The sequence below is a fragment of the Oncorhynchus mykiss genome, chromosome 11 (genome assembly GCF_057628025.1).
Source record: "Oncorhynchus mykiss isolate SJ-2025 chromosome 11, ASM5762802v1, whole genome shotgun sequence".
Lineage (NCBI taxonomy): Eukaryota > Metazoa > Chordata > Actinopteri > Salmoniformes > Salmonidae > Oncorhynchus > Oncorhynchus mykiss.
This window is the reverse complement of record NC_143032.1, coordinates 85203096-85227674: the sequence shown is the minus strand read 5'-3', so window position 1 is coordinate 85227674 and position 24579 is coordinate 85203096. Positions and strand designations below refer to the sequence as shown.

The 24579-nt window shown below is 43.8% G+C and overlaps 1 protein-coding gene across 1 annotated transcript in view; it reads left to right on the top strand.

Annotated features, from left to right (window-relative positions):
- LOC110536507 (AT-rich interactive domain-containing protein 3A) overlaps positions 1 to 24579 on the top strand; it is a 252077-nt gene that overhangs the window by 197292 nt on the left and 30206 nt on the right. The window contains exons 5-7 of the mRNA XM_090191276.1: positions 8934 to 9117; positions 18682 to 18926; positions 20391 to 20675. Of these exons, the coding sequence (XP_090047402.1) occupies positions 8934 to 9117; positions 18682 to 18926; positions 20391 to 20675 (714 nt within the window). The remainder of the gene's footprint in view (positions 1 to 8933; positions 9118 to 18681; positions 18927 to 20390; positions 20676 to 24579) is intronic.

Genomic DNA, 24579 nt, shown 5'->3' with positions numbered 1-24579 from the left:
CGTCTAATCCGAGGTGAGTGATCGCAGTCCTAATATCCAGAAGCTCTTCGTCTAATCCGAGGTGAGTGATCTCTGTCCTGATATCCAGAAGCTCTTAGTCTAATCCGAGGTGAGTGATCACTGTCCTGATATCCAGAAGCTCTTAGTCTAATCCGAGGTGAGTGATCTCTGTCCTGATATCCAGAAGCTCTTAGTCTAATCCGAGGTGAGTGATCACTGTCCTGATATCCAGAAGCTCTTAGTCTAATCCGAGGTGAGTGATCGCTGTCCTAATATCCAGAAGCTCTTCGTCTAACCCGAGGTGAGTGATCACTGTCCTGATTTCCAGAAGCTCTTTGTCTAATCCGAGGTGAGTGATCACTGTCCTGATATCCAGAAGCTCTTTGTCTAATCCGAGGTGAGTGATCGCAGTCCTGATATCCAGAAGCTCTTCGTCTAATCCGAGGTGAGTGATCACTGTCCTGATATCCAGAAGCTCTTTGTCTAATCCGAGGTGAGTGATCACTGTCCTGATATCTAGAAGCTCTTTGTCTAATCCGAGGTGAGTGATCGCAGTCCTAATATCCAGAAGCTCTTTGTCTAATCCGAGGTGAGTGATCACTGTCCTGATATCCAGAAGCTCTTTTTTTGCCGTAAGATACGGTTGCAGAAACATTATGTACAAAATCAGTTACAAATAACGCCGTAATAATAGCACCATTGGTTTTATAGGATCCTTAGCTTTGTGCATGGCCATGGACCTCAGTCTGCTGTACCTCAGGCTGTACCTCTGTCTCCTGAACCTTAGTCTCCTGTATCTCAGTCTCCTGAACCTCAGTCTCCTGAACCTCAGTCGCCTGAACCTCAGTATTCTGTACCTCAGCCTCCTGTATCTCAGTCTCCTGTACCGCAGTCTCCTGTACCTCAGTCTCCAGAACCTCAGTCTCCTGAACCTCAGTGTCCTGAATCTCAGTCTCCTGTATCTCAGTCTCCTGAACCTCAGTATTCTGTACCTCAGCCTCCTGTACCTCAGTCTCCTGTACCTCAGTCTCCAGAACCTCAGTCTCATGTACCTCAGTCTCCTGAACCTCAGTCTCCTGAACCTCAGTCTCCTGAACCTCAGTCTCCTGTACCTCAGTCTCCCGTACCTCAGTCTCCTGAACCTCAGTCTCATGTACCTCAGTCTCCTGAACCTCAGTCTCTTGAACCTCAGTCTCCTGTACCTCAGTCTCTTGAACCTCAGTGTCCTGTACCTCAGTCTCCTGTACCTCAGCCTCCTGCACCTCAGTCTCCTGTACATCAGTCTCCTGAACCCCAGTCTCCTGAACCTCAGTCTCCTGTACCTCAGTCTCCTGTACCTCAGTCTCCTGAACCTCAGTCTCCTGAACCTCAGTCTCCTGTACCTCAGCTTCTTGAACCTCAGTCTCCTGTACCTCAGTCTCCTGTACCTCAGCCTCCAGAACCTCAGTCTCCTGTACCTCGTGTCTGATTAAATAAGTGATGGCCTTTTGAGCTGGTCTCATCAAAAGCAGACAAAACAATGGTGGTGTTACTGTCTTTGTGTACTGATAAATATCCTGTGTGATGGACTGTCTTTCTCCTCCAGGCTGTTGGGGGTTGTGGGTATTAATTGATTACCGCCCCAGAAACCACAATCAGCACTTTCTGTTGAATAAGTCAGTCAATTTTTGTCCCAGCTAGTGTAATTATCTGGAATACTAAGGGACAGAAGAGAAGACAGCTAAGCTTTAAAGAATGGTTCCAGGCTTCTATTGCCACAACTCTAAATATCCTGCTGGAAACTATAGGTGGTACGACTTCTGTGCTTCAGAGACAGACAGACACAGGGACAGACAGAAACAGGGACAGACAGACAGACAGACAGACAGACAGACAGACAGAGGGAAACATTCCTACAGTTTCCATGTTTGGCTGGACAATAGAGTTCTATTCTAGGTTCATGCTGTATTCTATGTTCTAGGGCAGCAGGGTAGCGTAGTGGTTAGAGAGTTAGAGCTGTAACCAAAAGGTTACAAGTTCAAATCCCTGAACTGACAATTTACAAATCTGTCGTTCTGCCCCTGAACAAGGCAGTTAACCCACTGTTCCTAGACCAGTTAACCCACTGTTCCTAGACCAGTTAACCCACTGTTCCTAGACCAGTTAACCCACTGTTCCTAGACCAGTTAACCCACTGTTTTAGGTTCATGTTGTATTCTAGGTTCATGCTGTATTCTAGGTGCATGCTGTATTCTAGGTGCATGCTGTATTCTAGGTTCATGCTGTATTCTAGGTTCATGCTGTATTCTAGGTTCATGCTGTATTCTAGGTTCATGTTGTATTCTAGGTTCATGCTGTATTCTAGGTTCATGCTGTATTCTAGGTTCATGCTGTATTCTAGGTTCATGCTGTATTCTAGGTTCATACTGTATTCTAGGTTCATGCTGTATTCTAGGTTCATACTGTATTCTAGGTTCATGCTGTATTCTAGGTTCATGCTGTATTCCAGGTTCATACTGTATTCTAGGTTCATACTGTATTCTAGGTTCATGCTGTATTCTAGGTTCATGCTGTATTCTAGGTTCATGCTGTATTCTAGGTTCATGCTGTATTCTAGGTTCATGCTGTATTCTAGGTTCATACTGTATTCTAGGTTCATACTGTATTCTAGGTTCATACTGTATTCTAGGTTCATGCTGTATTCTAGGTTTATGCTGTATTCTAGGTTCATGCTGTATTCTAGGTTCATGCTGTATTCTAGGTTCATGCTGTATTTTAGATTCATGCTGTATTCTAGGTTCATACTGTATTCTAGGTTCATGCTGTATTCTAGGTTCATGCTGTATTCTAGGTTCATACTGTATTCTAGGTTCATACTGTATTCTAGGTTCATTCTGTATTCTAGGTTCATACTGTATTCTAGGTTCATACTGTATTCTAGGTTCATGCTGTATGGGCCCTCCCTAACCCAGTCAGCTGTTTGCACTGATTGTAAATCACTCTGGATAAGAGCGTCTGCTAAATGAACAACAGTAAAGTCTAAATGTAAGGAAACTACTGAAGCGCCATTCCAATTAGATGGGCTGTCCACATGTAGATAAACAGTTGTTTTCCTGCTAGCTGCATTACATTAATCCTTCATTTCACAGGTTAAAAGAGCCAAGTAAATGAAGAGGAGAAACTCCTCTGGCCAGTTCCATTACCGGCTTGCTGCAAAGGTGCGAAACTGAACGCATCAGCGACGAAGCCGAGCGAAAAGATGACGATTACTCTGCTCTACTAAGTCCCGATTCCCTCTGCAAGCTCCAATTACACACTGCAATCTTTTAGCAAGTGAGTGATTAACTAGAGGACTGCCTGTGCCGTCGTTAGTCCGTTAGAGGAGTCGTACACGAGGTGCTTTTTCCTCCCGCCCGCCATTCCTCATTGTCAACGTGATCCATGAGCTGATCGGATCGTCTCTGCTGACAAAAGACTGTCCTCTCCTCTTTTATTCTTCATATCCCTTTCAGGGAATCGAGACGAATGCATCACGCCAGGTATTGAAAGCACATAAATCTGGTTTTAAGAGGCCTGTCTTGGTTGGGTCAGATTCTAACAGACAAAAGCGTTTCTGAGGCCAGGTCTTTTTTATTTATTGCCCGGTGCTCGTTTGGGTAGGCCATTGTGGATCGGGATAAATAATAGTTGTATAGATCAAGGCAACGGCCTGTGCATTATCACCGGTGAGAATGGGATGGGGAGTAACAGTATGTCTCGGTGACGGTGTATTACTAAAGGTTGTTTCTTTGTGTTTCTCTTCTCATTACTGTCGTGTGTCCTAGTATTAGCCTACTGTACTGTATGTTCTGCATTGTGACACTGTACAACATTTTAAAAATAACACCCCAATAAACACCTCTTAAACTGTAGTAACACCAAGCTGAATGTTACACTACAGTCAATCAAGCATCTCAATCTTAATTATGAGAGAACTCCAAGTACGTCCGTTAACCTTTGAGAAGTCTCTTTAATGATTTAGAATCACCTCACTTCTCCTGAGGCCACTTTCACCATACAGTGGTGATATATAGACAGTTTAGTGTGGAGTTGGAAACGGCGATAGATGGGCTTTGGGTGGTGCTACTTTAGATATAATGGCCAGTATTGTCCTGGTCGGAGAGACAGGATAAATCTCTAGTTTTAATGTTGTCTTTCTCCTCAGTCGGTTCTACTGCCAGCCAAGTCATCCCATAATTACCAGCCTTAATTTATGTGTTTTTACCGCCTCAGACGATACTTCACCCCCTCTCCTCCCCCTCTCCTCTCCTCCCCTTCTCCTCTCCTCTCCTCCCCCTCTCCTCTCCCTCTCCTCCCCCTCTCCTCCTCCTCTCCTCCCCCTCTCCTCCTCCTCTCCTCTCCCTCTCCTCCCCCTCTCCTCCTCCTCCTCTCCTCCTCCTCTCCTCCCCCTCCTCTCCTCCTCCTCTCCTCCCCCTCCCCTCTCCTCCGGTGTATGGTCCTGCACTGCTTGCTGCTGTTTCCACTATATTTCTGCAGGTATTGATTGCCATTATATGGTAAACTCGATGGGTACAATGGAACTCTATCAGCAAAATACAGGTTCATTATCTCAGGGTCAGGCTGCTCACAAAGGGCCGACCCTTCCCTCTTTACGGCCGACCCTTTAAACTGCATAGTACAAATTATTATCTGCCTCCTTATACCCTACTAATTAAGACTTGAGTGGAATAAAGCTTAGGGTCAGGGTTAGGTTAGCAGGGTTAAGGCCAGAGTGGAATGAAGTTTAGGGTTGGGGTTAGGGTTGAACAGTGATTGCTTCTTTAAAAAGAAGTTGAATGTTTAAAGTAATGTTCATTTCATAGCTAAAGGTGTATTTAAATTCTACACGTACAGTAGTAACATAGAGGAGGCATTAAAGGGGCAGTATTTATATAACGTAGAGGAGGCATTAAAGGTGTAGTACTGATATAACATAGAGGTTGCATTAAAGGGGCAGTATTTATATAACGTAGAGGGGGCATTAAAGGGGCAGTATTTATATAACGTAGAGGGGGCATTAAAGGGGCAGTATTTATATAACATAGAGGAGGCATTAAAGGGGCAGTATTTATATAACATAGAGGGGCATTAAAGGGGCAGTATTTATATAACATAGAGGAGGCATTAAAGGGGAAGTATTTATATAACGTAGAGGGGGCATTAAAGGGGCAGTATTTATATAACGTAGAGGAGGCATTAAAGGGGCAGTATTTATATAACATAGAGGAGGCATTAAAGGGGCAGTTTTTATATAACGTAGAGAAGGCATTAAAGGGGCAGTATTTATATAACGTAGAGGGGGCATTAAAGGGGCAGTATTTATATAACGTAGAGGAGGCATTAAAGGGGCAGTATTGCAGTTGAAACAATAGTAAAGTTCTCACCCCTTTATTTTGGTTAACAGCTGAGGGAGGGGGCTGGAGAAATGATATCACACGCTAATTAGTAGACAGAGATATGGAATCAAGGACTGACCATCCATGATGTCAACATTATAGTTTTTTTTTTTAACTAGGCAAGTCTATTAAGAACATTTTTTTGTTGTCAATTACGGCCTAGGAACAGTGAGTTAACTATCTTGTTCAGGGGGCAGAATGACAGATGTTTACCTTGTCAGCTCAGGGATTCGATCTTGCAACCTTTTGGTTGTAAGTCCAACGCTCTAACCACTAGGACACCTGGCTAGGCTACCTACCTCCCCGCAAACCATGCTTTGAAGGCTTACATTGCATTATAACAAGCATATAGGGTCCTGATGGGGTGGGTCAAGGGGTGCAAAGAGAGGGTATATTACTGGAAACTTTCAAAGTTTAACAGTAAAATACCAGAATTGTGGTATTTTTCTAAGATTTTAAGAAATCTATTACAATTAATTTGGTGGCCCTTTAGGGTACTTCAGATGATCACAGGTATCTGTATTAATCTCTGGTCTCTACTTCAGATGATCACAGGTATCTGTAATAATCTCTGGTCTCTACTTCAGATGATCACAGGTATCTGTAATAATCTCTGGTCTCTACTTCAGATGATCACAGGTGTCTGTAATAATCTCTGGTCTCTACTTCAGATGATCACAGGTGTCTGTAATAATCTCTGGTCTCTATTTCAGATGATCACAGGTATCTGTAATAATCTCTGGTCTCTACTTCAGATGATCACAGGTGTCTGTAATAATCTCTGGTCTCTACTTCAGATGATCACAGGGTTCTGTATTAATCTCTGGCCCTCTGTGTGGCCTAATCACATGTACAATATTAAAAAGCATCAAATGAGATGATTTTCTAATAAAACTGAATGGCACACCTATAAAACATAATCCCAAATACAAACTCAATTTAGAGAATACCATTAGTGTTCCAACATAACAAATCATTTTGATATATATTGTATTAAACAGATATTATTTTTATTTTTTTACTATAACCAGGTTTCCATCCAACCTTTTTATGCCAGTAAAGTACATGCCAGGAAAAAAGATTGTCATGACATAATTTTTTTCCCGGTAAACTTTACAATTGTAGACAAAACAAAATACGCGAGACAAGGTGGGATCTTTTGGGGACAGATTTCCATGTCAATATTCAAAAATCCGCATTAAAATAATATGTGCATTTTCCCACGAAGAGATGTGTTACAATCAAATGTGTTATATAAAATGTTGCTTGTTGCGTGATGATGTAGTGCACATAAACATACGTTTTGCAGTTAAATTGAGATGTACCGAATAAAGAATACAAGTTAAACGGGTTCCATCGCATGTTCAACTCTACTGATGGTTTTGCACCATATAGTGTCTTCCCACTCTGGTATTGACTCTAGACAACAGCAGTAACTGCGCGCTGTTGGCCGGAGCGCATGTATAGCACACAGTACATGATGAGACTATTATGGACAAAAAGGCAAGATTTTTATTTATTTTTTCAAACGCAGCCAAGCATCGATTATCATGTTACCAGAATAAGACCCTCGATATTTACTTGGAAACGAGCATCAAGCTCATCACTTTTCACGTTTACCACCCTGTCGAAGTTCATCATCATTTATTTCATCTGTCTAATCATGACGTCAGTGATCTTCAAGTCGGTAAAATCGGGGGTCGCGAAAGAGGCCGGAGTTCCCGACTTGGAATTTTGAGTTGGATTTGCCAGTCGGAGTTCGTTCTTTTCGAATTCCCAGTTGTCTTGAACGCATTGAAGATGGAAGTCGGAGATTTCCAAGTTCTGAGTTCTCAGTAGTTCTGAGTTCTCAGTAGTTCTGAGTTCTCAGTAGTTCTGAGTTCTCAGTAGTTCTGAGTTCTCAGTTGTTAATATATAAATATAATAAATGCATAATAAACTGTTTGCTTTCCGGATGAGTCGTAGTGGGAGGACTCCACAACATGTCATCGTGTGACTCCAAATGAACTTTGATATATTGGTTATTATATACATTTTTGCGCATACAAGTGTTTCCACCAACATTTCCCGCAATGATTTTACCAACACAAAAATATCCCACCTTGTCTAGCGTATGGGTCGTTACAGTATTTTTTGAGGGGAAAGTTTATAGAAAAATGTTCTGTTTCCATCAGGCCTGTAAATTGTTTATCCGACTTGTATTTTACTGGCATATAGACTTTGAATGGAAACCTGGTTAGTAAAATTAATTATGCCAAAAATGTCGGTGGAAACGCTTTTATGTGCAAATATTGATATAATAACCATCATATCAAAGTAAACTTGTAGTCACGACTCGGGAAAGCATGCAGTTTATTAGGCAACAGATTAAATAAATGATCATGAACTTATTAACATGTGAATGTGCAAAGTGTTAATCTTGATGTGTCCTTTCCAATAAAAATCCAGGGTCTTATTCCGGGTGACATGATCATCGACGCTTGTTTGCGTTTGACAAATACAATTAGTGTCGCTCTTTAGTTCATCATATAGTCATCATGTAGGCTAAACGCGCTCTGTGCCCATACCGGTGTCGGCACACTCGTTGTACAGTATAACGCAAAACATATTTGTGAGATAACCATCAGTATAGTTGAAAATGTGATGGAACCCAATTTAACTTTTTTTTTTTAAAATTATCCAGTACATGGTATTTTAAACCGCAAAATGTATGTTTTATGTGCACTACGTGTCATCACGCACAGTTGTTTATCTGCAACAAGTCAATTTGATGGAAACATTTCTGGCGGGGGGGGGGGGGGGGGGGGGGGGTGCGCATATGTATTTTTATTAATATTCTCATGAAAATCTGTCGCGAATTGGATGGAAACCTAGTTTAAGTCAGTATGTATTTGTTGTCAATGTTTTTTCCGTCAAACCGGTGGTAGTGGTGAAAAAAGTAAATATTTAGAATAGTTGCAGAGTTCATTTAAAATAATCCCGTTAATGATTAGATATTTTATTCATTAATTAGACTATTTTCTCTTGAACCATATGGTCTATCTACTAGAAACTCATGGACAATATGGACACAGATATGCAAAATGAATACTATATATTAATTACTTGTTTTAAAGTTATTTGATTGCAAATGATTTTCTGTTAATTACCAAAATTACTGAAGATTCCGGTATCTTTGATAAACTACCGGTAGCTTTGCAACCCTAGGTACAACAGTTGAACTAAGATCACGAGGCATTTATAAGTTATATTCTTCAAGAATCAGCGGGTTTATATCGATAATTTAAATGTCAAAAAATATATTTAGCAAACACAGATTGCCCCTTTTAATAAAACGCTGTATAAAAAAGTCAAGGGGGAGTTTTTCAAAAAGTAATATGTTTTGTTAGCCAAGATGTCAGCTATTGGACCGCTTCCGGATAAATTGGCTTTATAAGCCACAGCTAGCGAGGAAACCCTCTCTATCGATGGACTGAAGTTAATAGCATTGATTGTGGATATTGTGTTTTGTCTCTACAGGGACTCCAGTGAATCGTATTCCTATCATGGCCAAGCAGGTGTTGGATCTGTACACGCTCTACAAGCTGGTCACAGAAAAAGGCGGCTTAGTGGAGGTCATCAATAAGAAAATATGGCGTGAGATCACCAAAGGCCTCAACCTCCCTACCTCCATCACCAGTGCAGCGTTCACCCTGCGAACACAGTGAGTGAAGCTCTGTACACCATACATTAACACAGTGAGTGAAGCTCTGTACACCATACATTAACACAGTGAGTGAAAATCTGTACACCATACATTAACACAGTGAGTGAAGCTCTGTACACCTTACATTAACACAGTGAGTGAAGCTCTGTACACCATACATTAACACAGTGAGTGAAGCTCTGTACACCTTACATTAACACAGTGAGTGAAGCTCTGTACACCTTACATTAACACAGTGAGTGAAGCTCTGTACACCATACATTAACACAGTGAGTGAAGCTCTGTACACCTTACATTAACACAGTGAGTGAAGCTCTGTACACCTTACATTAACACAGTGAGTGATGCTCTGTGCAGCGTTCACCCTGCGTACTCAGTGAGTGACACTGATAAATAACCTGATAACCTGCATCGCATATCACTTGACTCTACAGTAGTGGTACAGGGGGTCTCGGAGAGCTAAGAGTCTCTACACCAGTAGTGGTACAGGGAGTCTCGGAGAGCTAAGAGTCTCTACACCAGTAGTGGTACAGGGGGTCTCGGAGAGCTAAGATTCTCTACACCAGTAGTGGTACAGGGGGTCTCGGAGAGCTAAGAGTCTCTACACCAGTAGTGGTAAAGGGTGTCTCGGAGAGCTAAGAGTCTCTACACCAGTAGTGGTACAGGGAGTCTCGGAGAGCTAAGAGTCTCTACACCAGTGGTGGTACAGGGGGTCTCAGAGAGCTAAGAGTCTCTACACCAGTAGTGGTACAGGGGTCTCAGAGAGCTAAGAGTCTCTACACCAGTAGTGGTACAGGGGGTCTCGGAGAGCTAAGAGTCTCTACACCAGTAGTGGTACAGGGGTCTCAGAGAGCTAAGAGTCTCTACACCAGTAGTGGTACAGGGGGTCTCAGAGAGCTAAGATTCTCTACACCAGTAGTGGTACAGGGGGTCTCGGAGAGCTAAGAGTCTCTACACCAGTAGCTGTACAGGGGGTCTCGGAGAGCTAAGAGTCTCTACACCAGTAGTGGTACAGGGGGTCTCGGAGAGCTAAGAGTCTCTACACCAGTAGTGGTAAAGGGGGTCTCAGAGAGCTAAGAGTCTCTACACCAGTAGTGGTACAGGGGGTCTCAGAGAGCTAAGAGTCTCTACACCAGTAGTGGTACAGGGGGTCTCAGAGAGCTAAGAGTCTCTACACCAGTAGTGGTAAAGGGGGTCTCAGAGAGCTAAGAGTCTCTACACCAGTAGTGGTACAGGGGGTCTCAGAGAGCTAAGAGTCTCTACACCAGTAGTGGTACAGGGGGTCTCGGAGAGCTAAGAGTCTCTACACCAGTAGTGGTAAAGGGTGTCTCAGAGAGCTAAGAGTCTCTACACCAGTAGTGGTACAGGGGGTCTCAGAGAGCTAAGAGTCTCTACACCAGTAGTGGTACAGGGGGTCTCAGAGAGCTAAGAGTCTCTACACCAGTAGTGGTACAGGGGGTCTCAGAGAGCTAAGAGTCTCTACACCAGTAGTGGTACAGGGGGTCTCTGAGAGCTAAGAGTCTCTACACCAGTAGTGGTACAGGGGTCTCAGAGAGCTAAGAGTCTCTACACCAGTAGTGGTACAGGGGTCTCAGAGAGCTAAGAGTCTCTACACCAGTAGTGGTACAGGGGGTCTCGGAGAGCTAAGAGTCTCTACACCAGTAGTGGTACAGGCGTCTCAGAGAGCTAAGAGTCTCTACACCAGTAGTGGTACAGGGGGTCTCAGAGAGCTAAGAGTCTCTACACCAGTAGTGGTACAGGGGGTCTCAGAGAGCTAAGAGTCTCTACACCAGTAGTGGTACAGGGGGTCTCAGAGAGCTAAGAGTCTCTACACCAGTAGTGGTACAGGGGTCTCAGAGAGCTAAGAGTCTCTACACCAGTAGTGGTACAGGGGGTCTCGAAGAGCTAAGAGTCTCTACACCAGTAGTGGTACAGGGGTCTCAGAGAGCTAAGAGTCTCTACACCAGTAGTGGTACAGGGGGTCTCGGAGAGCTAAGAGTCTCTACACCAGTAGTGGTACAGGGGGTCTCGGAGAGCTAAGAGTCTCTACACCAGTAGTGGTACAGGGGGTCTCGGAGAGCTAAGAGTCTCTACACCAGTAGTGGTACAGGGGGTCTCGGAGAGCTAAGAGTCTCTACACCAGTAGTGGTACAGGGGGTCTCGGAGAGCTAAGAGTCTCTACACCAGTAGTGGTACAGGGGGTCTCAGAGAGCTAAGAGTCTCTACACCAGTAGTGGTACAGGGGGTCTCAGAGAGCTAAGAGTCTCTACACCAGTAGTGGTACAGGGGGTCTCAGAGAGCTAAGAGTCTCTACACCAGTAGTGGTACAGGGGGTCTCGGAGAGCTAAGAGTCTCTACACCAGTAGTGGTACAGGGGTCTCAGAGAGCTAAGAGTCTCTACACCAGTAGTGGTACAGGGGGTCTCGGAGAGCTAAGAGTCTCTACACCAGTAGTGGTACAGGGGGTCTCGGAGAGCTAAGAGTCTCTACACCAGTAGTGGTACAGGGGGTCTCGGAGAGCTAAGAGTCTCTACACCAGTAGTGGTACAGGGGGTCTCAGAGAGCTAAGAGTCTCTACACCAGTAGTGGTACAGGGGGTCTCAGAGAGCTAAGAGTCTCTACACCAGTAGTGGTACAGGGGGTCTCAGAGAGCTAAGAGTCTCTACACCAGTAGTGGTACAGGGGGTCTCAGAGAGCTAAGAGTCTCTACACCAGTAGTGGTACAGGGGGTCTCGGAGAGCTAAGAGTCTCTACACCAGTAGTGGTACAGGGGTCTCAGCGAGCTAAGAGTCTCTACACCAGTAGTGGTACAGGGGGTCTCGGAGAGCTAAGAGTCTCTACACCAGTAGTGGTACAGGGGGTCTCGGAGAGCTAAGAGTCTCTACACCAGTAGTGGTACAGGGGGTCTCAGAGAGCTAAGAGTCTCTACACCAGTAGTGGTACAGGGGGTCTCAGAGAGCTAAGAGTCTCTACACCAGTAGTGGTACAGGGGGTCTCAGAGAGCTAAGAGTCTCTACACCAGTAGTGGTACAGGGGGTCTCAGAGAGCTAAGAGTCTCTACACCAGTAGTGGTACAGGGGGTCTCGGAGAGCTAAGAGTCTCTACACCAGTAGTGGTACAGGGGTCTCAGCGAGCTAAGAGTCTCTACACCAGTAGTGGTACAGGGGGTCTCGGAGAGCTAAGAGTCTCTACACCAGTAGTGGTACAGGGGGTCTCGGAGAGATAAGAGTCTCTACACCAGTAGTGGTACAGGGGTCTCGGAGAGCTAAGAGTCTCTACACCAGTAGTGGTACAGGGGGTCTCGGAGAGCTAAGAGTCTCTACATCAGTAGTGGTACAGGGGGTCTCGGAGAGCTAAGAGTCTCTACACCAGTAGTGGTACAGGGGGTCTCGGAGAGCTAAGAGTCTCTACACCAGTAGTGGTACAGGGGGTCTCGGAGAGCTAAGAGTATCTACACCAGTAGTGGTACAGGGGGTCTCAGAGAGCTAAGAGTCTCTACACCAGTAGTGGTACAGGGGGTCTCAGAGAGCTAAGAGTCTCTACACCAGTAGTGGTACAGGGGGTCTCAGAGAGCTAAGAGTCTCTACACCAGTAGTGGTACAGGGGTCTCAGAGAGCTAAGAGTCTCTACACCAGTAGTGGTACAGGGGGTCTCGGAGAGCTAAGAGTCTCTACACCAGTAGTGGTACAGGGGGTCTCGGAGAGCTAAGAGTCTCTACACCAGTAGTGGTACAGGGGGTCTCGGAGAGCTAAGAGTCTCTACACCAGTAGTGGTACAGAGGGTCTCGGAGAGCTAAGAGTCTCTACACCAGTAGTGGTACAGGGTGTCTCGGAGAGCTAAGAGTCTCTACACCAGTAGTGGTAAAGGGGGTCTCAGAGAGCTAAGAGTCTCTACACCAGTAGTGGTACAGGGGGTCTCAGAGAGCTAAGAGTCTCTACACCAGTAGTGGTACAGGGAGTCTCGGAGAGCTAAGAGTCTCTACACCAGTAGTGGTACAGGGAGTCCCGGAGAGCTAAGAGTCTCTACACCAGTAGTGGTACAGGGAGTCTCGGAGAGCTAAGAGCCTCTACACCAGTAGAGGTACAGGGAGTCTCGGAGAGCTAAGAGTCTCTACACCAGTAGTGGTACAGGGGGTCTCGGAGAGCTAAGAGTCTCTACACCAGTAGTGGTACAGGGAGTCTCGGAGAGCTAAGAGTCTCTACACCAGTAGTGGTACAGGGAGTCTCGGAGAGCTAAGAGTCTCTACACCAGTAGTGGTACAGGGAGTCTCGGAGAGCTAAGAGTCTCTACACCAGTAGTGGTAAAGGGGGTCTCGGAGAGCTAAGAGTCTCTACACCAGTAGTGGTACAGGGAGTCTCGGAGAGCTAAGAGTCTCTACACCAGTAGTGGTACAGGGACCACAAGTGTTTTATGAGATATATGATTAGATATATGATGTTATATATGATTAGATATATGATTAGATATATGATTAGATATGTGTCTGTATTAATTCTACAGATGATTCAGAATACACCATAATGTCATGTAAGGTTTGGACTTAGATTCTATCTAAAACCCAGCCTGTTGTTATTCTTAGAAACGCATATCTAATCCCCACTGCTGTACAGTACTGTTATGATGTTTTAGCAGACACTTGATAGGCACAATAACATTCATTATTCTGCTACGATGTTGACTACATTACTACCATTACGGCAATCCTAGCCTGGATAATGCATGATAATGATAGAGTTGGAGAAGACGGGGAATTAACTGTACAGTCCTGACCACAATGAAGTGCAGAACAGAAGAAAGCCTGTTGATATACACTGCATTCGGAAAGTACTCAGACCCCTTGACTTTTTCCACATTTTATTACGTTACAGCCTTATTCTAAAATTGATTCAATACATTTTCCCCCCCTCATCAATCTACACACAATACCCCAAAATGACAAAGTGAAAACAGGTTTTTAGATTTTTTTTGCAAATGTATTAAAAATAAAAAACAGAAATACCTTATTTACATAATTATTCAGACCCTTTAATATGAGACTCGAAATTGAGCTCAGGTGCATCCTGTTTCCATTGATCCTTGAGATGTTTCTACAATTTACCTATTTTACCCGTGGTCAATTTAATTGACTGGACATGATTTGTAAAGGCACACACCTGTCTACAGGCTTCCACAGTTGACAGTGCATGTCAGAGCAAAAAGCAGGCCATGAGGTCAAAGGAATTGCACGTAGAGTTCCGAGACAGGATTGTATCCAGGTACAGACCAACAAAAATGTCTGCATCGTTAAAGGTCTCCAAGAACACAGTGGTCTCCATTACTTTTAAATGGAAGACATTTGGAACCTCCGATACTTTTTCCTAGTGCTGGCCACTTGGCCAAACTGAGCAATTGGTGGAGAAGGGCCTTGGCCAGGGAGGTGACCAAGAAGCAGATGGTCACCCTGACAGAGCTCCAGAGTTCCTCTATGGAGATGGGAGAATCTTCCAGAAGGACAACCACATCTGCAGCACTCCACCAATCAGGCCTTTATGGTAGAGTGTCCAGAAGGAAGCTACTCTTTAGCAAAAAGTACAGAACAGCCCGCTTGGAGTTTGCCAAAAGGCACCTAAAGGACTCTCAGACCATGGGAAACAATTATCTGGTCAATAAACCAAGCTTGAATGCCAAGCATCAAGTCTGGAGGAAACTTGGCACTGTCCTTGCGGTGAAGCATGGTGGTGGCAGAATCGTGCTGTGGGGGTGTTTTTCAGATAGCAGGGACTGGGAGACTTGTCAGGATTGAGGGAAAGATGAACAGAGAAAAGTACAGAGAGATCCTAGATGAAAACCTGCTCCAGAGCACACAGGACCTCAGACTAGGGTGAAGGTTCACCTTCCAACAGGACAATGACCCTGAGTACACAGCCAACACAACGCAGGAGTGGCTTCGGGACAAGTCTCTTAATGAACTTGAGTGGCCCAGCCAGAGTCCGGACTTGAACCCAATCGAACATCTCTGGAGAGACCCTAAAATAGCTGTGCAGCGATTCTCCCCATCCAACCTGACAGAGCTTAAGAGGATATGCACAGAAGAATGTGAAAAACTCCACAGGTTTGCCGAGCTTGTAGCTTCATTCCCAAGACTACCCGAGGCTATAATCACTGCAAAAAGGTGCTTCAACAAAACTAAATCAATTCAAATCAAATGTATTTATATAGCCCTTCGTACATCAGCTGATATCTCAAAGTGCTGTACAGAAGCCCAGCCTAAAACCCCAAACAGCATGCAATGCAGGTGTTGAAGCACGTTGACTAGGAAAAACTCCCTAGAAAGGCCAAACCCTAGGAAGAAACCTAGAGAGGAACCAGGCTATGAGGGGTGGCAAGTCCTCTTCTGGCTGTGCCGGGTGGAGATTATAACAGAACATGGCCAAGATGTTCAAATGTTCATAAATGACCAGCATGGTCAAATAATAGGTCTGGGACAGGTAGCACGTCCGGTGAACAGGTCAGGATTCCATAGCCGCAGGCAGAACAGTTGAAACTGGAGCAGCAGCATGGCCAGGTGGACTGGGGACAGCAAGGAGTCATCATGCCAGGTAGTCCTGAGGCATAGTCCTAGGGCTCAGGTCCTCCGAGAGAGAGAAAGAAAGAGAGAATTAGAGAGAGCATACTTAAATTCACACAGGACACCGGATAAGACAGGAGAAGTACTCCAGATATAACAAACTGACCCTAGCCCCCCGACACATAAATTACTGCAGCATAAATACTGGAGGCTGAGACAGGAGGGGTCAGGAGACACTGTGGCCCCATCCGATGATACCCCCGGACAGGGCCAAACAGGAAGGATATAACCCCACCCACTTTGCCAAAGCACAGCCTCCACACCACTAGAGGGATATCTTCAACCACCAACTTACCATCCTGAGACAAGGCCGAGTATAGCCCACAAAGATCTCCACCCCGCCACAACCCAAGGGGGGGCGCCAACCCAGACAGGAAGATCACAACTACTGAGTAAAGGGTCTGAACGTAAATGTGATATTTCAGTGTTTATATTTTGTTATTATGGGATATGGCGTGTAAATTGATGAGGGGGAAAAAACAATTTAATCAATTTAGAATGAGGCTGTGATGTAACAAAATATGGAAAAAGTCTGAATATATGCCCTGAATGCCTCTGCTGATCCTACAGCTATTGTTGGCAATTGTCATGTGCCTACGAACCAGATTTATACTGTTAGCACTGAGGGGCGGTGTGCTCTAGTAAGAAGTCCACTGTGTGCAGCTCACCCTGCGCTAACATAAATAACATGAGCATGTCTACTTCTGCTATCATTCCTAGTAAAGCAATTAAAACAATCAAGCATCCCAGAAAAGTGCTAAAAACAGCCCACATTAACATATGTAGCTTAAGAAACAAGGTTCATGAACTCAGTCATTTGCTAGTAACAGATGACACTCATATTCTCTAAACCTCACTTAGATACATTTGATGATACAGTGGTAGAAATACAAGGTTATAACATCTACAGAAAAGACAGAAATGCCAAAGGTGGAGGTGTTGCTGTTTATATTCAGAACCACATTACTGTAAAGTATCTGGATAACGGATGAAATGCTTGATAATGAATGTGATATCAACAGAGGTACATTTTCTAAATATTGACTGGCTTTCATCAGGCTGCCAACTCAAGAGAAAGCTTCAAACTGTAACCAGAGCCTGCAACCTGATTCATGTTATCAGTCAACCTACCAGGGTAGTTACAAATAGCACAGGAATAAAAATCATCAACATGTTTTGATCACATCTTTACTAATGCTGCAGAAATGTGCTTTAAAGCAGCATCCAAATCCATCAGATCAACTTATAGTAGCCATATCTAGGAAAACCAAAAGTTCCAAAAGCTTGGCCTAATATAGTGTATAAGAAGTCATACAATAAGTTTTATAGTGATTCTTATGTTGATGCGGATGACTCAACACTATACACGTCAGCTACTACAGCGACTGAAATGACTGCAACACTCAACATAGAGCTGCAGTTAGTTTCAGAATGGGTGGCACAAAGAGGCCACAAAGAGGGACTTAAGAAAATTGCAATTGGCTCAGAACAGGGCAGCACGGCTGGCCCTTGGATGTATACTAATATAGCTAATATTACTATATAGATACTATATATAGCCATGTCTACATGGAACTCTATTCCACAGTACTACATAGAGCCATGTCTATATGGAACTCTATTCCACAGTACTACATAGAGCCATGACTACATGGAACTCTATTCCACAGTACCACATAGAGCCATGACTACATGGAACTCTATTCCACAATACTACATAGAGCCATGACTACATGGAACTCTATTCCACAGTACTACATAGAGCCATGACTACATGGAACTCTATTCCACAGTACTACATAGAGCCATGACTACATGGAACTCTATTCCACAGTACTACATAGAGCCATGACTACATGGAACTCTATTCCACAGTACTACATAGAGCCATGACTACATGGAACTCTATTCCACAGTACTACATAGAGCCATGACTACATGGAACTCTATTCCACAGTACTACATAGAGCCATGACTACATGGAACTCTATTCCACAGTACTACATAGAGCCATGACTACATGGAACTCTATTCCACAGTACTACATAGAGCCATGACTACATGGAACTCTATTCCACAGTTCTACATAGAGCCATGACTACATGGAACTCTATTCCACAGTACTACATAGAGCCATGACTACATGGAACTCTATTCCACAGTACTACATAGAGCCATGACCACATGGAACTCTATTCCACAGTACTACATAGAACCATGACTACATGGAACTCTATTCCACAGTACTACATAGAGCCATGACTACATGGAACTCTATTCCACAGTACTACATAGAACCATGACTACATGGAACTCTATTCCACATCAGGTAACTGACGAAAGCAGTAGAATCAGATTTAAAAACAGGTAAAAATACACCTTATGGAACAGCAGGGACTGTGAAGAGACACACAATATCATACACACTATACACACACGTACACATTCATTTTGTGTTGGGCACACACTTAATGTGTTGTGAAATCTGTTGTGAATGTATTGTCATGTTTTTTTTAAATGGTATAAACTGTCTTAATTTTGCTGGACCAGCTTTCAGTTGCTCTAAAATATCCCCAGCATTCATAGTGAAACTGGCACTTTGGCTCACGTTTTTTAAGGATACACTTCAGATATTTCCAAATTCTCCCATCTCAGTGCAAGCAATCAAAGACAAGACAGGTCAATTACCAATCCTGAAGATAGGGTTTGAAAATAGAAGAGCACTGACCTTAACCAGTCAAAATTGTAAACGGGAATGCATTTGACAATTGAGCTGGCTTAAACACCAGCTAAAAATACCTGAACCCTGAATGTTGTATAGGTTGGCTGTGGTAATAAACTACATAATATACCCTTGTTGAGATGATGACACAAGCATTATGGCAGCCTCTTGGTGTAAAACTTCTCCTTCAATAAAACATTGTGAAATGTCCTGTTCCCGATCCCTTCCTACAGGTATATGAAGTACCTCTACCCTTACGAATGTGAAAAGAGGGGTCTGAGCTCCCCCGGAGAGCTCCAGGCAGCTATCGACAGTAACCGCCGTGAGGGACGTCGTCAGAGCTACGGGTCGGCCATCTTTAACTACTCTCCAATGGGGACAACCTCCATCGTCTCCTCCTCCAAGATGAACATGCCTCACTTGGCCATGTCCACCCTCAATGGAGCACATGTGACCCAGGGACACAGCATCAAGAAAGGTGAGACACAGAGCACTGTTTCATGTCATGTGACCAGGAAGAAGATGCTGTGCTGCAGTTGTGGCTACCATAGGGACGGTGTTGTGTATAATTCATTCCTGCATCAGACTGGCACCCAGACTAGCATAGGGATGGTGTTGTTTGTTGCTCACTGATTTGAAAGACATGTGTGTCCATGAGCTGACTGTTGAAATGAATGACACAGGATGGAGTGAAGACACAATGTTCAGGAAATTTGATTTCCTTGTAAAAAAAAAAAAAAAATGAATAACCTCCTCTCATAATTTGACCTGTCATGCTGTAATTTCCCACAAAGTTTGAATATCAAACCGGACATTACCACTGCATGAGAAAACACCTGTACTGACGACCACAGGAACTTCCTGAGCCTACTTCCTAATCCTACAGTAGCCGACAGAATGCCCAACTTGTACTGACGACCACAGGAACTTCCTGAGCCTACAGTAGCCTACAGAATGCCCAACTTGTACTGACGACCACAGGAACTTCCTGAGCCTAATTCCTGAGCCTACAGCAGCCTACAGAATGCCCAACTTGTACTGACGACCCCAGGAACTTCCTGAGCCTAATTCCTGAGCCTACAGTAGCCTACAGAATGCCCAACTTGTACTGACGACCTCAGGAACTTCCTGAGCCTACTTCCTGAGCCTACAGTAGCCGACAGAATGCCCAACTTGTACTGACGACCACAGGAACTTCCTGAGCCTACAGTAGCCTACAGAATGCCCAACTTGTACTGACGACCACAGGAACTTCCTGAGCCTAATTCCTGAGCCTACAGCAGCCTACAGAATGCCCAACTTGTACTGACGACCCCAGGAACTTCCTGAGCCTAATTCCTGAGCCTACAGTAGTCTACAGAATGCCCAACTTGTACTGACGACCACAGGAACTTCCTGAGCCTAATTCCTGAGCCTACAGTAGCCTACAGAATGCCCAACTTGTACTGACGACCTCAGGAACTTCCTGAGCCTACTTCCTGAGCCTACAGTAGCCGACAGAATGCCCAACTTGTACTGACGACCACAGGAACTTCCTGAGCCTACAGTAGCCTACAGAATGCCCAACTTGTACTGACGACCACAGGAACTTCCTGAGCCTAATTCCTGAGCCTACAGCAGCCTACAGAATGCCCAACTTGTACTGACGACCACAGGAACTTCCTGAGCCTAATTCCTGAGCCTACAGTAGTCTACAGAATGCCCAACTTGTACTGACGACCACAGGAACTTCCTGAGCCTAATTCCTGAGCCTACAGTAGCCTACAGAATGCCCAACTTGTACTGACGACCACAGGAACTTCCTGAGCCTAATTCCTGAGCCTACAGTAGCCTACAGAATGCCCAACTAAGTATTCTCCTTTAAAACGCTCTCTTGGAAAAAAGTGATTTTTAATCTCAATGAGACTAACCTGGTTTAAAAAAAATCTCTGTTTTATCCCAGAGGATGGTCTGATGGCGGGCTGTCTGTCGGGTCGTGTGGGGGGGACACCCATGTCTCTGGGAGGTCACCCCCAAGCTGTGGCAGCTCAGGAGGCTGCAGGGCTACAGGCTGCAGCGTTGGAGCAGCTGAGGGAGAAGCTGGAGAGCGGGGAGCCGCCGGAGAAGATGGGGATGGCCGAGGAGCAACAGAGACTCATGCAGCACGCGGTGCAGCAGAACCTCCTCGCCATGGCAACACAGCTTCCCATGAACATCAAGATCAACAACCGAGCTGAGCGGATGAGAGGTGAGATAAACCAACGCTAAAGTTACTAATGATGCTATTCTGAATACCTGCGGTGTCTGGAATGATACCCTATTCTCTATACAGTGCACTACTTGGGTGCCATTTCGGACACAGATACTAAAATGTGTTTATCTGTTATTATGTCCTGAGGTGAGACAAATCAACACAGTTACACCTTATTAATGTGGATTTATGCGTATCTGATATTATGAATAGAGGATGTGTCTGAAACCCTATGAAACCCGGGATGACCGACGGGGTGTTGTGTGGGGTGCTCCTCCTCCGTTGTAAAAAATATTATGGAAGTTATAGAAATGTATTTATTAAATGTTACCTTCGTTTTCGCCACGTTTATTATATTACAGACACTTTGATGCATGCTTTTAAACTAGATTATGTCAGCTAAACATAAAAATAAAATATATTTTTTAAGATATTTAAATGTTAAAAAATTGAATTCTTCTGGAAACATTTTAATTGAAATACTGTAAAATGTAATTCATTCCTATGGAGGACTGCTCCCACTGGAGAGAGCCAATATGGCCGACGGGTGGCTTTTAAATCTCTCAATGGCCAATACATAGCATCAGAGTTTAGATACATCATAGCATCAGAGTTTAAATACATCATAGCATCAGAGTTTAAATACATCATAGCATCAGAGTTTAGATACATCATAGCATCAGAGTTTAGATACATCATAGCATCAGAGTTTAGATACATCATAGCATCAGAGTTTAGATACATCATAGCATCAGAGTTTAGATACATCATAGCATCAGAGTTTAAATACATCATTGGTCAGAAATGGCACCATACTTCCTATATAGTGCACTTCTTTGACAAATCAACACGATAAGTATGACACACACACATATGTATCTGTTATTGTGAATACAGGTTAAAATGGCAACCACTTCTCTATATAATGTGGTACTTTTGACCAGAGCCTGAGGACAGGGCTCCCAATTACATTCAACTGACCTGTCTCTAGCTATAGGGAACAGGACAGGGCTCCCAATTACATTCAACTGACCTGTCTCCAGCTATAGGGAACAGGACAGGGCTCCCAATTACATTCAACTGACCTGTCTCCAGCTATAGGGAACAGGACAGGGCTCCCAATTACATTCAACTGACCTGTCTCCAGCTATAGGGAACAGGACAGGGCTCTCAATTACATTCAACTGACCTGTCTCCAGCTATAGGGAACAGGACAGGGCTCCCAATTACATTCAACTGACCTGCCTCTAGCTATAGGGAACAGGGCAGGGCTCCCAATTACATTCAACTGGGAGATGATTGTTCCTTGAGCGAATGGTCAGGGGGTCGGAAAATAGTTATAAAATAATAATAATAACACTGCAGGAACCCCAAACAGATACAGTGCCTTCAGAAAGTATTCACACACCATTACTTTTTTTTCCACATTTTACACCCTGAATTTTTTCATTAAATTATTAAATTGTGATTAAATTGTGTCACTGGCCTAAACACAATACCCCAAAATATCAAAGTGGAATGATGTTTTTAGAGATGTTTAGAAAAAAAAAGAAAAAAAATGAAAAGCTTAAAGGTCTTGAGTCAATATGTATTTAACCCCATTGTTATGGCAAGCAGGAACAATGTGCTTATGAAGTCAGATAATACTGCACGTTGCATGGATTCACTCTGTCTGCAATAATAGTGTTCTAACATGATTTTTGAATGACTTCGTCATCTCTGTAACCCACACATACAATTATAGTAAGGTCTGTAAGGTCCCTCAGTCGAACAATGAATTTCTAGCCCAGATTCAATCACAAAGACCAGGGACATTTCAATGCCTTACAAAGAAGGGCACCTATTAATAGATAAAATAAAGCAGACATTGAATATCACTTTGAACATGGTGAAGTTATTAATTACACGTTGGATGGTGTATCAACACACCCAGTCACTACAAAGGCACAAGCGTCCTTCCTAACTCAGTTGCCGGAGAGGAAGGAAACCACTCAGGGATTTCACCATGAGGCCAATGGTGACTTTAAAACAGTTGCAGAGTTTAATAGCTTTGATAGAAAACTGAGGATGGATCAACAACATTGTAGTTACCGCACAATACTTACCTAAATGACAAGAGAGAAAAGGAAGCCTGTACAGAATAATAATATTCCAAAACATGCATTTCTGCACTAAGACACTAAAGTAAAACTGCAAAAAATATGTCAAAGAAATGAACGATAAGTCCTGAGTAGAAAGTGTTATGTTTGGGGCAAATCCAACACAACACATCACTGAGTACCACTCTTCATATTTTAAAGCATGGTGGTGGCTGCATCATGTTATGTGTATGCTTGTCATCGGCAAGGACTAGGAAGTTGTTTAGGATTAAAAAAAAAACGTAATAGAGTTAAGCACAGGCAACATCCTTGAGGAAAACCTGATTCAGTCGGCTTTCCACCAGACACTGGGAGACAAATTTACCTTTCAGCAGGACAATAACCTCAAACACAAGCCCAAATATACACTGGAGTTGCTTACCAAGACGACATTGAATGTTCCTGAGTGGCCTAGTTACAGTTTAGACTTAAATCAGCTTGAAAATCTATGGCAATACTTGAAAATTGCTGTCTAGCAATGATCAACAACCAACTTGACGGAGATTGAATAATTTAAGAAAGAATAACGGGCAAATGTTGTACAATCCAGGTGTGCAAAGCTCTTAGACTTACCCAGAAAGACTCACAGCTGTAATCACTGCCAAAGGTGATTCTAACGTGTGTTGACTCAGGGGTGTGAATACTTATGTAGGTATTCTGAGGATGGTAGCTGACTCTATAGCCACTCATACCTGTCATATCTTTAATCTGAGCCTAGAGGAAAGTCTTTGTGCTCAGGCCTGGAGGGAAGCCAAAGTCATTCCGCTAACCAAGAGTGGTAAAGCGGTCTGTACTGGTTCTAACAGCAGACCTAAAAGTTTGTGTTTGACCAAATACAATGCTATTTCTCTGGAAACAAATTAACAACAGACTTTCAGCATGCTTATAGAGAAGGGCACTCAACATGTACTGCACTGACACATCTGACTGGTGATTGGTTGAAAGAAATCGATAATAAGAAGATTGTGCGAGCTGTACTGTTAGATTTCAGTGCAGCCTTTAATATTATTGACCCTAACCTGTTGTTGAAAAAAACGTATGTGTTATGGCTATTCACCCTCTGCCATATCGTGGATACAGAGCTACCTATGTAATAGAACTCAAAGGGTTTTCGTTAATGGAAGCTTCTCTAATGTCAAACATGTAAAGTGTGGTGTACCGCAGGGCAGCTCTCTAGACCCTCTACTCTTTTCTTTTTTTACCAATGACCTGCCGCTGGCATTAAACAAAGCATGTGTGTCCATGTATGCTGATGATTCAACCATATACGCACCAGCAACCACAGCTAATGAAGTCACTGAAACCTTTAACAAAGAGTTGCAGTCTGTTTTGGAATGGGTGTCCAGTAATAAACTGGTCCTGAACATCTCTAAAACTAAGAGCATTGTATTTGGTACAAATCATTCCTTCAGTTCTAGACCTCAGCTGAATCAAGGAACAAATGGTGTGGCTGTTGAACAAGTTGAGGAGATTAAATGACTTGGCGTTACCTTAGATTGTAAACTGTCATGGTCAATGGTTGTAAAGATGGGGAGAGGTCTGTCCGCAATAAAGAGATGCTCTGCTTTTTTGACACCACACTCCAAAAAGCAAGTCCTGCAGGCTGTAGTTTTATCTAATCTTGATTATTGTGCAGTCGTGTGGTTCAGTGCTGCAAGGAAAGACCTAGTTAAGCTGCAGCTGGCCCAGAACAGAGCGGCACGTTTTGCTCTTAATTGTAATCGGGGCGGCAGGGTAGTCTAGTGGTTAGAGCATTGGACTAG